Here is an 18,588-nt window from a genome sequence, read left to right as displayed (position 1 = left end):
AAATTATTTTGAAATTTATTCTGCTAGCAACGGTCTACGGTTTGGTTTTACCAGGAAGTGATCTAAGCAAGACACTTACTTTTTAATACACATATCTGTCCATTTTCCCAAAATGGGATGGAGTAGGACGAAAGTGAAGGCGTCATCAATCCCCAACTGGGGAGGGGTTTGTTTATTTGCAACAACTGATATTTCACTGTATTCCTGTCCTTATTAAGTTATTCGTGATAGCAGAGGGTAGACCTTAGGTTGACTCCTGCCCAAGTGTAATCTCAGATGTCTGTGAGAAGTTCCATATGTCCAGTACCACAGGAATCACAGCTGCTCTATGATTTCCAATGTCTGGAACTGCACACACGTGCCGCATAACTGAGCCACACAGTCTTCGCTGCCTGTGGGTCTTCACTGAATTCCAGGTTTCACTTCTTTAATAAGAGAGGTTCCTTCCACTTGTTTGTCCCATACCTTTCCATCTTTATACTGCCGGAGAAATTATTCCGATCAATAAAGCTGATTAGTCTTTTTTGTTTCCCCCTGATCTGTAGTGTCTGTGCTCCTGAAGTCAGTCTCACATTAATCCGGTATATTGATTTTGCATTTCTGACTGACAGCAACCTCAGCCAGGCTGCCTCACATTCTTCCCCTTCTCAGCCCTTGCTGTTCCTCAAGTGTGATCCATGACAGCCCACAGCGTCACCCCGCCCGCCCCCGCCTCCCCCATCGTTTGTAATCAGGCCCAGAACCGCCTCTATCTTCCTCCCACTCCTAGCCCTGTTAGACTGGCCTTCTCCCCACAACCGAAGGGATAAGAGAAGCGGGACTCGGCCGGCAGGGAGCCGTCTTCAGACGCTCGCACTCCCAAATTTCCCCCTCCTCGGGCTCTATCCGTGCGGGAGCGCGAGGCCGCCACAGCAGCCGGAAACACACGCGCCCCGAGCCCCTCGGGTTCTGATCCCGGGGGCGATCGGCCCCTCCCCCGGCCCCGCCCCCCATCCTTCCAGCCCCGCCCTCGACTCCCAGCCTGAGCCTCCTGTTGTCACTCTCCCCCAGCCCCGAAGCCCCGAGGCCCCGAAGCCCCGAGGCCCCGCCCCTGATCCCGCCCCCGTCGTTCCCGCCCCGCCCCCGGCCCGCCTAGCCTTCTCTCGCCCTCCGTGGGCCGCACGGCCGGAGCTGGCACCAAGGAGCGGCGGCCGCGGCGGCATCGCGTTCTAGACACGCCAGCGCCCCTCTGGACACGGCGTCCACGAGCGCGCCCAGGGCGCGCGGATCTGCCTTCCGTGGTCCGGGGCTGCCCGGGGGGCGTCCGGCGTTCCCCGAGGGCGGGCGTGTCCGCGCGGCGCCGGCCGGGGCGCGAGCGCGGGGCCGCAGCCTGTTGCAGTGCGGGGGTGCGCCGGGCCGGGGGTGCCAGGAGCCCTGCGGGGGGCCGCGCGGCCCGGCTCCCAGCGCAGAGCAGTTTTCTCCAACTCTCCGCTTCCGTCTCCTCCGGGCCCACCGCTGCCGGGAGACCCCGTCCGGACCTGCCAAGGTAAGCGGACTTGGCACTTGAGGGGTCTCTTATCCCCAAACCACAGCCAGAGGTCGGGGGTGAGGAGCAGAGGATGGAGTTGGCATGTTCGTAGGAAGCGAATGAAAAAATGCAACAGGCGGAGCGGATCAGGGAACTCCTAGCGTTCATGTTTCCTGCAGAGAGCAGACTTGTCCAAGACTGAAACTTGGTTAGGTTCTTCAGAACCGAAGACGGGCAGCCGCGAAGCTGCTCCTTGAGTGTGGGTCTGAGCTCCCTCTGGTGGCTTCTTGTAAGGATGGAAAACCGGGCTACGGGAGAGAGACTGGTGCAGGACCGCTCGCTGTTCCTCGCTCCCACACACTGTCATGATTTCTCCTTCGAGAAAAGTGACTGCTCTTACTAGTTCCCCTGGCAAAGACACCTTCTGAGCCCTTGAACGTTAAACCCTCAACCGGAATCATAATGGTCCTTTAAACTTTTGCTTTTTGTCTGAGTCTTCTGTGATCAAAACAAGAATGACAGCAGGACTCATCTTCTGTTAACTGCATTTGAATAAAAACATTTTAAATGACTAAAGCAAGCCACAGTTAAAATAAATACTCTTAGGAAAGTTACATCTTGTAGCCGCTTGTCTTCTGCCACCATTGTTATCCTAATATATGCGTTGAAAAGTATAAGAAAAAAGAACCATTTGGTCTAACCTAGATTGTAGTTAATAACAGATCTCATTGTGATGCTAAAATTTCTATCAGGAGACGTTAGAACATTTAAATCTTCTGTTTATGTCCACTCCCAGCATACTTGTAGCCTCAGAGAATTTCTGTTTTGTTTTTCCCCCAGAAAGGAGTATGTCATGAAAAAGGAACAGAAAAGACACGTCACTGTTGGTGAAAGGGGAGTTTTCTTTCCCAGTTGGTGGTTACTTCATGATTGGAAGAGAAGTACCTAGGTGGCTGAAGAGATTAGATTTTCATAGCTGTACCGATGAAGCTGATAAAAGAAGATGGGAAAATGCTTTCTCTGGGTCGTAATAGGCTGATGAGTAAGTAAGCCTGAAAAAAGACAGATCTGAAATGAGGACAGGAATCTTGAGTGTTTTAAAACCAAGTAGGACTTTGAATACTTGTTGAGGATGTTTTTGCCCCAAAAATGGAGGAAGAAAAAATTCTCAAAGCAAAAAGTGTAAAAAGCTGAGAGGAGTAACAACCCAGTCAGCTCCAAGAATTGCAGTACTTTGTCAGCTTCTCTGAGCACACACAGGCAAAGGCATCAGACACGTATGATGATGGTTTCCTGCTCCAGGAATGACTTCTTAACGTGGATTTTGGAGTGCTTTTTCTTTTTTTTACAATGTGTGTTTTTTGACTCTTTGTGTTATGTAGATTTATGTCAAGGAAGTAAATTGTGAATTCATGGTATTTTTGACTATCTCCACCCCTGTTCACTGTGTGATATTGGAAAATTAGAGGTTTTAACATTCCTTGAAGTTTTATTGGAAGCAACACTGCATCAGGCAAACAGATCCACAGTGTAAGTTTTCTCTTTTTGGCAACTGTACTTGCTTTGAATGAGCCGAATGTCAGCTGGATTTCACAGCATATCCGATTTACAGTCTGTGTTTTATCAAGGCCTTAAATGTATGTTTTATACTCAGCAGATGGGAAACACATTGAGCACTGTGTTTGACATGTATGCCTAAGGAAAGGAGCTCCCCGATGGATCATGGCGTTAATGTTTACAGGACATTTCTTATTTTTACTGTTAGTGATGTTTGCTTTCTCTACTTTTGAAGAATCTGTGAGCAATTACTCTGACTGGGCAGTTTTCCCAGATGACATAGATCAGCTTAAGACACAGAAAGTGCAAGATTTCAGACCCAACCAAAAGCTGAAGAAAACTATGCTTCATCCACATTTATATTTTGATGCTGGAGAGATCCAAGCAATGAGGCAAAAGTCTCGCACAAGCCATTTGCATCTTTTTAGAGCTATCAGAAGTGCAGTGATGGTTATGCTGTCCAACCCAACATACTACCTACCTCCACCCAAGCATGCTGATTTTGCTGCCAAGTGGAATGAAATTTATGGTAACAATCTGCCCCCTTTAGCACTGTACTGTTTGTTATGCCCAGAAGACAAAGTTGCCTTTGAATTTGTTTTGGAATATATGGACAGGATGGTGGGCTACAAAGACTGGCTGGTGGAGAATGCACCAGGGGATGAGGTTCCAGTTGGCCATTCCTTAACAGGTTTTGCCACTGCCTTTGACTTTTTATATAACTTATTAGATGATCATCGAAGGCAAAAATACCTAGAAAAAATATGGGTTATTACTGAGGAAATGTATGAGTATTCCAAGGTCCGCTCATGGGGCAAACAACTTCTTCATAACCACCAAGCTACTAATATGATAGCGTTACTCACTGGGGCCTTGGTAACTGGGGTGGATAAAGGATCTAAAGTAAATCTATGGAAACAGGTTGTAGTAGATGTGATGGAAAAGATGATGTTTCTGTTGAATCATATTGTCGATGGTACTTTGGATGAAGGTGTTGCCTATGGAAGCTACACGGCTAAGTCAGTCACACAGTACGTTTTTCTGGCCCAGCGCCATTTTAATATCAACAACTTGGATAATAACTGGTTAAAAATGCACTTTTGGTTCTATTACGCCACCCTCTTGCCAGGCTTCCAAAGAACTGTGGGTATAGCAGATTCCAATTATAATTGGTTTTATGGTCCCGAGAGCCAGTTAGTTTTTTTGGATAAGTTCGTCTTAAAGAACGGAGCTGGCAATTGGTTAGCTCAGCAAATCAGAAGGCACCGGCCTAAAGATGGACCGATGGTCCCCTCCACTGCCCAGAGATGGAGTACTCTTCACACTGAATACATCTGGTATGATCCCCAGCTCACCCCACGGCCTCCTGCGGAATATGGTACTGCAAAAATGCACACGTTCCCTAACTGGGGTGTTGTCACTTATGGGGCTGGGTTGCCAAACACACAGACCAATACCTTTGTGTCTTTTAAATCTGGGAAGCTAGGAGGGCGAGCTGTCTATGACATAGTTCACTTCCAGCCATACTCCTGGATTGATGGGTGGAGAAGCTTTAACCCAGGACATGAACATCCAGATCAGAACTCATTCACTTTTGCCCCCAATGGGCAGGTATTTGTTTCTGAAGCTCTCTATGGACCCAAGTTGAGCCACCTTAACAACGTACTGGTGTTTGCGCCATCACCCACAAGCCAATGTAATAAGCCCTGGGAAGGTCAGCTGGGAGAATGTGCACAGTGGCTTAAGTGGACCGGCGAGGAGGTTGGTGATGCAGCGGGGGAAATCATTACCGCCTCTCAACATGGGGACATGGTATTTGTGAGTGGGGAAGCAGTGTCAGCTTATTCCTCAGCAATGAAGCTGAAGAGTGTGTATCGGGCTTTGCTTCTCTTAAACTCTCAGACTCTGCTAGTTGTTGATCATGTCGAGAGGCAAGAAGATTCCCCAATAAAATCTGTCAGTGCCTTCTTCCATAATCTGGATATTGATTTTAAGTACATCCCGTATAGGTTCATGAACAGGTATAACGGCGCCATGATGGATGTGTGGGATGCACATTACAAAATGTTTTGGTTTGATCATCGCGGCAGTAGCCCCATTGCTAGTATACAGGAAGCAGAGCAAGCCGCTGAATTTAAGAAACGGTGGACTCAATTTGTTAATGTTACATTTCAGATGGAATCCACAATCACAAGAATCGTATATGTCTTTTATGGGCCATATGTCAATGTTTCCAGCTGCAGATTTATTGATAATTCCAATTCTGGACTTCAGATTTCTCTCAATGTCAATAATACTGAACATGTTGTTTCCATTGTAACTGACTACCACAACTTGAAAACAAGGTTCGATTACCTGGGATTTGGCGGCTTTGCCAGTGTGGCTGATCAGGTCCAAATAACCCGATTTGGTTTGGGCACTCAAGCCATAGTGAAGCCCGTAAGACGTGACAGAGTGATTTTTCCCTTTGGATTTAAATTTAATGTAGCAGTTGGGTTGATTCTGTGCGTCAGCTTGGTGATCTTAACTTTTCAGTGGCGGTTTTACCTTTCTTTTAGAAAGCTAATGCGGTGGATCCTCACCCTTGTTATTGCCTTGTGGTTCGTTGAGCTGGTGGATGTGTGGAGCACTTGCACTCAGCCCATCTGTGCAAAGTGGGCGAGGCCAGAGGCCGAAGCGAGCCCAAAGCCTGTGTCTCCCCAAGGGCACCGCATCGATCTTCCTGACATCGTCATTACCTCACTTCCTGGCTCAGGAGCTGAAATTCTCAAACAACTCTTCTTCAACAGCAGTGACTTTCTCTACATCAGGGTTCCCACAGCCTACATTGACATCCCTGAAACTGACTTTGAGATCGACTCCTTTGTGGATGCCTGTGAATGGAAGGCGTCGGATGTCCATGGTGTGCATTTCCGTTTACTCCGAGGCTGGTTGCAGTCCTTGGTCCAAGACACAAAACTCCATTTGCAAAACATCCATCTGCACGAACCCGGCAGGGGTAAACTGGCCCAATATTTTACCACGAATAAGGACAAAAAAAGGAAGTTGAAAAGGAGAGAGTCTTTGCCAGAACAAAGAAGCAGAATGAAAGGCGCCTTTGATAGAGACGCTGAATACATTCGGGCTCTGAGAAGACACCTGGTCCATTACCCCAGCGCGCGGCCCGTGCTCAGCCTGAACAGTGGGAGCTGGACCTTAAAGCTGCATTTCTTCCACGAAGTTTTAGGAGCTTCGATGAGGGCCTTGTACGTGGTGAGGGACCCTCGGGCGTGGATTTATTCGATGCTGTACAGTAGTAAACCAAGTCTTTACTCTTTGAAGAATGTACCAGAGCACTTAGCTAAATTGTTTAAAATAGAGGGAGGTAAAGGCAAATGTAACTTAAATTCGGGCTATGCTTCCGAGTATGAATCATTGAGGAAAGAATTATCAAAATCCAAGCCACACGCAGTGTCTCTGCTGGCTCACGTGTGGCTAGCAAACACTGCAGCAGCCTTGAGGATAAACACAGACCTGCTGCCTACCAGCTACCAGATGATCAAGTTTGAAGATATTGTGCATTTTCCTCAGAAAACCACTGAGAGGATTTTTGCCTTTCTTGGAATTCCTTTGTCTCCTGCTAGTTTAAACCAAATATTGTTTGCCACCTCCACGAACCTTTTCTATCTTCCCTATGAAGGGGAAATATCACCAACTAATACGAATGTTTGGAAACAGAACTTGCCTAGAGATGAAATTAAACTGATTGAAAACATCTGCTGGACACTGATGGATCGTCTAGGATATCCAAAGTTTATGGACTAAATGCTGCAGGTCAGCAGAAATTTGCACTAATAATTTCCAACTCAGTTTGTGGATATGAATTAGAAGAGTTTGTATATTCTTGTAGTGTGTGTGTGTGTGTGTGTGTGTGTGTGTGTGTGTGTGTGTGTGTGTGTGTGTGTGTGTGTGTGTGTGTGTGTGTGTGTGTGTGTGTAGTGAGTGATCAGCTTGCTCCTTGCACAGAGAGATTGTTTAAAATAAGCGCCCTGTTTCGCCTATAGCAGGATTCGTTTTCATGTCACCACTTTTCCTTGCCTTTGTTTCTGAATTTTTTCTGCTAAAATGTTTTCTGCTGCAGAGGTGTAGATGAAGTTATATTACAGTGGTCAGGGGAGATAGGAAGATTTTAAAGGTTTTTGTCTTAACTCTCTCCTTCATCTGTAACTGTGCTGATCTATCTCGAACCTCACACACTGCTAAAGGCCTTGCAGTTGCTGCTATACCCAAGCGTCTGTTGCTTTCAAGATGGACTGCAAAAGTTCCTTATCTTTTTCAGAAGGTGTCCTAATGCATTTATCTTGCATGCACACACACACACACACACACACACACACACACACACACACACATCCTTTTACTGTGTATAATGTTCACTGATATCACTGGGGAAATGGAGAAAACTCCTATCAGAATTATAGGATCCCTTCTGGAAAATATAGATGGAAATACAGAATGGATTTTTTTTTTTTTTTTTTTTGAGGTCAGAAACAATGACCTGAAAATCCTCAAAGTTTTTTATTTAGAAGTAATAAAGAATCAGTCTTGGAACAGTGGCTGCCAAGGACCGGTACGGTATTTTAGACCTGCTTGTCTTTTTAAAACGCTCTCTTTCTTGCTCCCTTGAAGCTGTAGCTGTTCACCGTCACCACTCCCACCCTTTTCTTTCTGTTGCTGTCACGCAAAACAGTCAGTAGTTACTAATGGCTAAACTCCTGATATTTGTGGGAATTTTTTTTTTTTTCTGTCCTGATGATTTGTTTTGCATCAAAGCCTGACATAGCCTTAGAATCAGATTTCTCCTTGTGGAATTATCACTGTATGACTCAAAGAAAGCAGTGCCACTGCTGCCAGTGTTTTTTTAGACTGGAAACAGAATTGGAAAACTGCCTGACTTATCTTGCATCCCTTTGAATGAGTCCACAGACTGCCAGTGTCGGCAAAAGTTGAAGGCGAATGGGAGATGATGTCAGAGGCATCTGTTTCCTTTACCATCTGCATCTTATTATAAATATAGTCGTCATAAAGTATGGTTCATCTTATTTTGGTAGGCTCTGAAATCAAAATGCTATGCCATTAGAAGCCAGAGGAGTAATTACAAGGTATTGGATGAAAACTATTAGGCAGTGTGGAGACTTGATGAAAATCTCTGTACAGACTGCAGCCTTCTTCCTAATGCTTCAGACTGTAGTTTCCACACACCCTCCCCGTCGCCCATGCTCTAACACTTGGGAGTCTGTCATTCTGACCTAGGTAAAAGTGGTTCTTTCTCAGTAGTTTGTTATTATGACAAAATGTGCCTCCAGGGTGATAAAGCTGTGGATATGTTACATTCCAGCTAAAGCTAACTGGGCTGTCATTTTTCTTCCATTACAGCGTGAAAGCAGACTGACCACTCCCCCCCCCCAACCCCATCTGCTTCCTCTCGTAGCTTTCCCTGCTTTCTCTTTACAGTGTCAAAATGAATGAAAATCCTATTAATACAGGTTGAGAGGGCAACTGAAGACCTGAATCCACACTATTATTCTCAAGGAAGATTATTCGTCCTATCTCAGGGTTATCAACAAGCATGTAACATTTCTACATGGATGATAACACTGTTTCCATTATTGGTCAGAGTCTCGGTGTTTGCTTTCAATTCCCAGGATGTGTGATCTTAGATCAAATAAAAAGGCTCTGGGTTGCAAGTAATATTAGGCCTGATCAAGGTAAGAATTACAAACGTGTGCAAGTAACAGCAGAGAAGACAGAAACTGTACCACTGCCTTTCCTTTAACTTTGTACAGAAACATGCCCACAGGCAGAAGAGAGCCAGGGTGAGTATATGGAGCAGCTGGGGGTGGGGGAGAAAATGGAAAAGAAAGAGCAGTTCTGTGAATGGATACGGGAACAATATGGGAATATCTTATGTATAGCTAAAGAAAGGAACACACTTAAGATGATCTTCACAGTGTATCTTAACTTTTACAACATAGCAAGGTCAAGGTGAATTTCCTTGTCCACTCATCCACTCCCACCCCAAGGGAAACTTAGCTGGAGGAGAAGACTTCTATTCACAGGTTCTATTTCTGAGCAATGTTTTACACGGGTGAGGGACAGCCCAGCCGTTGCATATGCGTCCATTTGTTCATGCTTGGGAGCCCCTGCCTTATAATCTCAATTATAATCTCAGAACGTCTAAGTCCTACATTCCTAGGGTGTTATCCTGGGAAGAAATGTGAATAGACTCTACACTTATTTTTATTCTGATCGTCTTGAAAATAATTAAAACAACGATTATCACTGTGTGACACTTCCAAAGGAAACACTTTAAAAAATGTCTTTTCCATAAAATCAATTCCTTTCCTCATTAACTTCCCCAAACTTAGGCCCAACTGGAATTAAAGCTTCTATTAAAATAATATCATTGAAATGTTGAAATTTTGAAAGAATGTGTCCGTTTTGCTGACAAAAGTAACATAAATATAGTGGTAATGTTGACCTAGTTTTCAAAAGTTTGAAATAATGCAAATTACTCACTTAGGATGAAATAGGCCATATCCAGAGATGAATTTACTGTAATGTCAATTCCAGAAAGGAAGGAAATGGGAGAATCTGTTCAGGAGAAAGAAGATAAATCTATGATTATACTTAAATTTAATCTTTAGAAACCCAGAAAGGCATGAGTTTTAGGCAGGTGGCACAACAACTCATACACACTCAGGCTAAACCCGCAATATTAGACATTTGATTGGCTGGCGTTTTGGACAAACAGAAGACTTAGCACTATAAGTGGCCTGGCAAGAACGGGATAATTATTTATGTCCAGTACCCAGCCATGGCATGGGATCTGGCACAAATATCTTCATATTTGAAGAAAAACCTCTCTCCACACACACACTAGTTATGTTTAATTTTTTTTTCCCTTTTGTGGAAACGCCACCCCTTCTGTCTGCCACTGACTTTTGATTGGTGTCATTTATCAGCAGTTTGGTGCATCATAGATCCTAGACGTTCTTGATATAAAGTCTATCACATTCAGTTATCTATAAGTAAACATTAACAGTGGTTTTAGAATCTGTTTGATTGACTTAACTCTGATCATAACTACAAAAAATCACTAATTTAGCAAAAAATGTGAATAGAAGGCAGTATGTTATAACACCACTTACAGAGGTAAGGGAGCCTAATCTAAGACAGATCAAGGAATTTAATATGCGGGCTACCTACTGCTTATTTAAATGCAAACCAAAGTATGTCAAAATAGCTGCTAAGGCAGTGTTTTCAGTACTTGACTAATATCTCTATTTCCCTTCACGTTGGCAGAAAAATCCAAATAGTATTTTAAGAACTAAACTGAATTTTTTTTTTTTGCACAAAGGATGGTAGGAACATCAAACAGTAGATTCTCACATTCTCTAGTTAACTTGTAGCTGCTTTAGCTATAATTTACATGAGCTTGTGTTTAGTCCAAGTAACATGTTTAATTCTATTTCCAAAGATAGCTTCAGCTAAGCCTTCCACACCGTGGGGGTTTTGCTTTTGTTTTTGATTTTCGTTTTTCTTTCACACCTGTCCAGTTATGCTGCAAAGAAAACCTGTACTGAAGATCATTTATGAAGTTTATTCAAGCTATATGTATAACACAACTCCTCTATTAATAAACAAATAAAAAGCTAAAAGCAACTTGGCTATGGTTGGGATAATTTGTAACAGCCCTTTTCTTTAGGACTTTGGGTAATTGTGCTAGGATTTTGTATGGAGCTGAGTTGGAAAATGCAGTCCCACAATTTTGGCCACTAGCACCCTTAGTGATGGGTGAGCCATGCCTCTACTCCCTTATCTTAATTCCAAGTCCTGTCTTTGACTTGCCCTCAGTCCATTTCACTTTTCTATGTACATCATCCCAACTTACTAAGTGGCAAGAACATCCCGTACTATGCACCTGTGCTCCACATTTGCCCCTCCTGCCACTGGTGGGGTATCTATTCAAGCAGGAGATCTCTAAAAGGAAGGTACCTGCAGGCCCCTTGAGATATTCTAGTAGGTGGTGCACAGGGTTGGCAGAGTGAAGACTTTTTTTTTTTTTAAGAAAGATAAGGATCTATCATGAATTAGTCTCTTAGTATGTGCTGCACAGAACTGTAAGGTTTTCATGTATATCATTACAATCTTCACAACAACTCACTGGTATTCATTTTACAGATTAATCTGAAGCCCATATTCTCTCTCTAGGGAATATGTTTTTGTGAAGGAATTTGGAGCAGGTTTACAATTCCGTTATCAATTCACTTATTCACAGTAATTTTGGGGTATCTACTGTCAAGATATTGATTAGCATGAGGGGAGAACACAAAAACTGGTTGACTCTGACCCTGCCCCAAAGAACTGATGGTTTCTCCAGAATTCATCAAGAAGAGAAGGAGAGGAAGGGCATGCCAGGTAGTCATTACCATCCGAGGAAAGGCACCGCAAAGTGTTATTTACTCTGCAGTAGACAGGATTTATCTCTGAAAAAGTGGTTACGAGGAAAGGGAGTAGTTATGGAGTTTCAGTAAATTTGGACAGAGATCACCACCTGTGCTTTTCCTCATTAGGTTTGACTCTATAGTTGTCACAGGATGTCCCATCAACGAGTAGCCCTTGCAAAAGAGAAGCGCAAACAAAACAAAACCACTGACACTTGCTCTTTCCCAATTCCCCCACCCCCTCACTTAACTACCCCAGCACATTTATCACAAAGAAATGTGGTCCATAATTGAATATCAAGGGATGCCCTGAAGAGAAAAGGATGTGTGAGTGCGGTCTGACTGGGCTGCATGCAGATCACTGCTAGTAATAACAGTACGAAGGAGGATAGCTCAGTGTATTTCATCCAGGCTCCATTTGGCCAGTAGCATCTCTTTTCCTTTCCCTCCCCTCTCAGCACCTCCAGATTCACATTACCAGGCACAGCTAACCGATCCTGAGAATGCAGCAGTGAACAAAACCTATGGAGCTGACGGTCAATCAAATATATTTTAAAAGAATTCGTTTTGGGAAAAAAATCCCACCTGTTCTGTTCCCCACCATGTAAATAATACCAAAAAGGAAGGAAGGGAAGGAGGGAGGGAAGGAAAGAAGGAACAAAGGAGCAAAGAATGGAAGGAAGGAACTCTGAACCTAAATCTGAACACAAAGTAAGGTGCACAAGGAGAATCATTCCTATAACAATTGTGTTCATTATGGTATGAATTATTTAAGAATCTCTTTGAAACCTTATTATAGCTAAAACTTGAGAAAAAAAGGATAAATTGTAATCTGAGCAAATCTTTTCTACAGTACATTGCAATTGCTCTTTCTGTTTTCTTTAAACTACTTCTGTATTGCTGTGACTCTTGAGATGAAATGTTTCTTTCAAGTGTCTTAACACTGATGAATTCCACCTATAAGTGTCTCAGGTTTTCCAACGTCCTAGAAAATGTGGTGTTTTCCCATATATTGTCTTCCTCTCTACTTCCAAACATGGGTATATACCTTGCTCCTAATGATTTAAGGAAGCAAACGTTCACGCACATGTGACACCCATGATGCTCTCCATTTCTTCTTTTGGAAGTTAATTCAGCTCCCATCACTGTCACTTTTCTCATTTAGTAAATGAACAACATAAAATCTCTAATCTCTGCATTAAAATATGACATCCTTCTGTGAACAACGCTGAAGGCACTTCTTACCTTATTCATTGCATAATGCAAATGATGCTCCCAACCTCTGTTATACTACAATGAAATATTACTGCCCAATTTTATTAGTATTTATTTATTATTTTAATTATGTATTCAGTTATTCCTTTGCTTGTTTCAAAAGATTAATTTTGTTGTAGATTTGTTTAAAGTTCTTGGGATTTTAAAATAAGAACACAATACAACCAAGAAGTGATGAAACTGCTTCCATAAAATACCCATGAAAAGACAACTGCATATAAATAATGCAGTTAATAAAAGTTAACCCTACACAAACAAAATAGGTGATTTTTGCTCTTCATTTTTACTCCAGACATTAACGTGGGTGCCCTGGCTAATTCAGTGCTAACTAGAGCACAGCACGCTTGCGGTGGGCTTTCGTGCGCCAAGGAACTCGTGTTATTTCTCTCGAGATTTACCAAAATGAAATGTACATATATTCAGTTATACTTTATCTTTCACCCCACATTAATTATAAAACTCTCAAAAATCCCATTATTGAACGCATGAGTAAAAAGGTATTTGCTTGTATCCACACATAAGAACTTGGCAGGATTCCATTATAAGAGGTGAAAGGTTTTCTGTGTATAAACAACAGATTGCACTGGTGGGTTTTTCACAAGGTTTGTTTGCATCTTTCTCCCATTTCCTTGATTAATTTGAAGAGGGAGATTTCTATTAAAAATGTTATATTCACAACACTTTTATATATTATATGAACTTTGAAATTAGATAAAACTGAATACAAATCCCTAGGTCAGTAAATAATGACCAGCTGTGATGTGTTGGGCAATTTTCTTAATTTATAATCTCCATTTCCCCATCTATAAAACTCCCCCAGAGTTGATATAAGGATTAAATAAAATCACACGTGAAAATTAATAGAAGATACGTGTTTCCTCTTTGTGATCATCTCCAATTCATTATATATCAAACCCATATGTAATGTGATGCACCATTTTCCCAGTAAGAAAATATTAAAATGCTTCCAGAGAATTTGAGCATACATAGTATGTAGACCAAATAGACACCTATTTTAGTATTCCATATATCAGCTGAGTTGCACAAACATGTAAAATCACACTTATACAATTCATATATTAATTTGGAAATAGTGCTTTTTTCATGTTCACGTTTTAAGAGAAAAATTTATTCAAATTTTCATGTACTTCAATGTCTTCATTATTTCTAGAGTATGGTTTGAGTTCTTCCAGAGAATATCGTATTTCCTTCTGAGTTTTATTGAGACTTTTTTTTTTTTTTTTTTGCGGTACGCGGGCCTCTCACTATTGTGGCCTCTCCCGTTGCGGAGCACAGGCTCCGGACGCGCAGGCTCAGTGGCCATGGCTCACAGGCCCAGCCGCTCCGCGGCGTGTGGGATCTTCCCGGACCGGGGCACGAACCGTGTCCCCTGCATCGGCAGGCGGACTCTCAACCACTGCGCCACCAGGGAAGCCCGAGATAGAGACTTTTTTTAATTTAAGTATGATGCTACTACTTGAAATTTTATTTCATGTTACAAGTGCCATTTGTATAACATTAATCATAATTTATGTTCATAACTTCATTCAGTAGATAATTATGATCTTATAGATTGTAATCACTGTATTTTTATTTTAATTTTTCCACTTATTTATTATGAAATATGCATAAAAGCTGGGGGTGTCTAAGACTATGTGTGAACATGACATTTACTCCACTGGCTGTGATGGAATAAGTGAAGACCAATCTGATGTAGCATATCCAAATTACACATATCATGATTATATACCTTAACACCATACATAACAAATGATTTTATCAATATAAAATTATCTCATCTTTATAGAATATTATTTTCTTTTAATTCATGTGTCATTCACACATATTCTTCGGGTTGGGGTAAAATTCTACGGTCCTTTATATTCTACTTGGTGCTTTGTAAGTCTGGATGCTTTCTCTTTTCCATGCCTGTAGATAACAACTGAGCAGCAAACTCCAGAGCCTCCAGCCAGAAACTCAGCCTTCCAGCAAGGAGTGCAAGAGAGCATGCACCTCTGCATTGGGACCAGGTGCCACAGATCTATGATAGTAGGGTTCATACCACTGAAGAGAGAAATTCCTTTTCTTTCTTTCATTGGTTTTCCTTGGATATTGCTGTCCACATCCCTGCTGAGGTTCACTGTATGCAAATTAGAAGACACTATTTTGCTGATTCTTGCATATGCCAGCTCTACTGCCCCCTACTTATCAAACTGTAGGTATTATGGATAAGCAAGATAGGTTATGCCAATATGTTGACACTGAAAAGATGTGCTGACCCTATCAGAAGCCCTCTTCTATGATATTGATAAGTAACTGTGGCCAGAGCTGGGGCTTAGAGTCAGAATTCCTATACTCACACACTCTATAATATGGTACAAAGCATATATATCTGACCTTCCATTACCGTACTCTCCTGCTCTCACCAGCGATCCCAGAGGAAACGTCTATCCTGGATTTTGTGTTTACCATCCCCTTGCTCTTCTTTATAGCTCCACCACATATGTCTCTATCCTTATCAACATATTGTATATTTTTGCATGTTTGTCTACTTTACGTAAACAGTAACATATTGCATATATTCTTGTGCAAACTTGCTTTTCTTTGCTCAAAATTTTATCTAATGCATGTTGATGTTTGTAGGTGGAGATCACTTATTTTCATCGTGGTAGGTTCCAATATATGCTATTATCTGAAATACCATACTTTATGTATCTTTCATCTTGTTGGATTTTGGGAATATTTTTAATTTTTGCAATTTCAAACATTATATATAAAACTGTTTATAGATGCTGTATAATGCACACATACAAGAATTTTGTCATTGTGTTTTGTTTGTACCCAGAACCTTCCCACCCAGCCGCACTACAGCCTAGTATATATATTGAGGGCTCAAAGCACATCCTCGACTATTCTTGGTACCAAATTATTATTTTTACAGATTGTTTGTACAAATCGACACTCTAGCCATTGTAGAAATGTTTGTGTTGCTCCAAAACTTCTCCTGTACTTGGCGTTTTCAAACTTTTAGATGTTTTTCTGTCTAGTGGGGTAAAAGAATGTTGCATTTCTTTTTTTTTTTGAAGTTCTGTTAATAACATGGCACACGCATGCAGCATGTGCACTCATGCGCACACGTGCACACACACACAGTAGTCCTTACTTTTTCCATTTGTGTTTCTTCTTTTGTGAAATGGAATCCATGTTCATGTCTTTTATACATTTTTCCATTGCATTCTTTTTTTCTCATTGATTCATTGACATTTATAGTATATTAATAATACTAATCCTTTTTTGGTTATACTCGTGAATAACTTCTTGGTTTATATTTTCATGATCTTTCTACTAGGACTTTTGTGATATATTTTGACACGCAGGTGTTCTTAATTTGAATGTAAACAAATATGTGTTCTTCTTTATTACTTGTACTTTTTTGCATCTTATTAAATAATCTTTCTTAAGGTCTTGGCACTGAAGATGTTCTCCTCTATCTTCTTCCAAGCATTTTAATATTCTCATCATCATCTATTGCCGCAAAACAATATTACCACAAATGTAATGGCTTAGAACAGCACATGTTCATCATCTCACAATTTCTGTGGGTCAGGAATCCAGGCGTGGCTGAACTGCGTCCTCTGCTCTTATATGTGGCTGCAATGAAGTAGCTGGGCCTGGGATCTCCTCTGAGAAGCATCCACTTCCAAGCTCACGTGGTTGTTGGCAAGATGTAGTTCTTTGTGGGTTGCTGGACTAAAAGCCTCAGTTCTTTTCTGGCTGTTGACTGGAGACCCTGAGTCACTTGCCATGTGAGCTTCTCCATTGGCAGGTAACTTCATAAAAGCCAGGATGAGAGAATCAATAGAGAAACTGCTAACACATTACCATAATCATGGAAGTGACACCCAGTCAACTTTGGTGAGAAGCAAGTCAGAGGTCCCCCTACGCCCACACCCAAAGGAAAGGGACTTCACGAGGGCATGAATCCCAGGAGATGGAAGAACGGGCTTATTTTAGAGTGTCCCTGCCACAGATTTTGTCTTTTATATTTAAATATTTAATCTGCTTTATATTAATTGTTATGTCTATTCTGAGATTTTTTTTTCTGTATAAATAACCTGCTGTCCTAGACTGAAGAGATCCAGTACCTTTTCTTTTCCACTAATCTTCAATGCCGTCTTCCCTACATATCAGGTCCTTATATTTTGTGTGAGCTGATTTCTCAGTTCTCTACTGTATTCTTCTGGCAAATTCGATTACCCAGTGACAATACCGTACTATCTTAATTACTATAGTCATTTTGTTAGCCTTGAAATCTGGCAAGGCTTCTTCCTTTCTTTTTCTTCATTTCTTTAGGCTTTGTTCTTCTATGTGCATTTTAGAATTAGTTTGCGTAGTCCCCCAAAGCAAGCAACAATACATGTTAATGGTAAATGCATTACATCAATTTTGGGAGAATCGACCTCTTTACATTAATCCCTGTTCATAAGCATGGTATATCGCTCCTTTTATACAATATTTCTTAATCCTTTGATAGATTTAGGTATGAGCACTTTATATATTGTTATTACAGTGGATGATATTTATTTTTAACTATATGTTCTAACTGATTATAGTATATAGAAAATACGATTGATTTTTGTGTATTTATATTGTATCAGGGAACTTATAAATCCTCTTACTAATTTAATAATTTACCTGTAAATTTTTTCAAAATACTTATACAGATGCTTTTGTAATCTTCAAGTAATGAGAATATATTTCCTTCCTTTTAATCTTATAACTTTTTAATGTTCTTACTGGATTTGTTAGGACATCCTGTTAAATACTGAGTGAGTCTGGTAATGTGAATATTCCTGTACTGTTCCTAATGTGAATGGAGTGCTTCTACATTTCACCACTGAGCAAATGAATGGATGCCGTGTGTATTGCATAGATTCACTTTATCAGGACGTTGTATTCCCTTGTACTCGCAGTTGATAAGTGACTTTTTATCATCAAAGCATGATGAGATTTATTTAATGCTTTTGCTGCATTTATTGTGATAATCATGTTTCTTTGCCTTTATCTGTTAAGGTAGTGTATTTTGTGAATTTTTTTTTTTCTTTTGAGATTAAACCAAACTTGGCTTGCTGTGATAAAACCAGCCTGGGAATGATTCATTAAATTTATATTTGTTGCTGGATTGAGTTTGCTAATAATTAATTTAAGATGTTTATATCAACATTTGTAATTGTGATTTTTCTCATAATAAACTTGTCTAATTTTGAAGTCAACATACTTGTCACATAAAGTTGAGGATGTTCTATTTTTATATTTTATAGGTGAGTTTGCATAGGATTGAAATGATCTAATACAAGAATGTTTGTTAAAACTCATTTGTAAATCATCTGAGCATTCTGTTTTCTTTGTGGGAACATTTTAACTAAATATAAGATTTTACTTGGTGGTTATAGGCTTATATTACTTACCTCATGTATTTATTTTGAAGCCTATTTTGGCAAGTTATGTTTTTAAAGAATTTGTCCTGTTTTTTTTTTTTTTTATTTTTTCACATTTATTGACCTAAATTTGCTCAAAATGCATTCTGTTGCCTCTAAATATTCATCCCCTACACATGTTTTTTCCATCCCTAATACTGAGTATGTGTGCCTTATTTCTTTCTGTTCCTGGTGGGTTTTGGCTGGTAGATATTGACAATAATAGGCCAAAAATTACCTTCTATATAAGTTACATAAATTAAATTGCCTTTTCAGAGACTAATTT

At 40.9% G+C, this 18,588-nt stretch overlaps 1 protein-coding gene across 1 annotated transcript; it reads left to right on the top strand.

Moving 5' to 3' along the window:
• Positions 1-1,389: 1,389 nt before the first annotated feature.
• Positions 1,390-18,211, top strand: DSEL (dermatan sulfate epimerase like). Its single transcript, XM_030868135.2, has 3 exons — positions 1,390-1,525; positions 2,348-6,877; positions 14,761-18,211. The coding sequence occupies exon 2, from the start codon at positions 3,230-3,232 to the stop codon at positions 6,866-6,868; it is 3,639 nt and encodes a 1,212-aa protein (XP_030723995.1). The 5' UTR covers positions 1,390-1,525; positions 2,348-3,229; the 3' UTR covers positions 6,869-6,877; positions 14,761-18,211.
• Positions 18,212-18,588: the final 377 nt, after the last annotated feature.

The sequence above is a fragment of the Globicephala melas genome, chromosome 13, assembly GCF_963455315.2.
Source record: "Globicephala melas chromosome 13, mGloMel1.2, whole genome shotgun sequence".
Classification (NCBI taxonomy): Eukaryota; Metazoa; Chordata; class Mammalia; order Artiodactyla; family Delphinidae; genus Globicephala; species Globicephala melas.
Note: the sequence above shows the minus strand (reverse complement) of the source record. Positions and strands in the feature narration are given on the sequence as shown.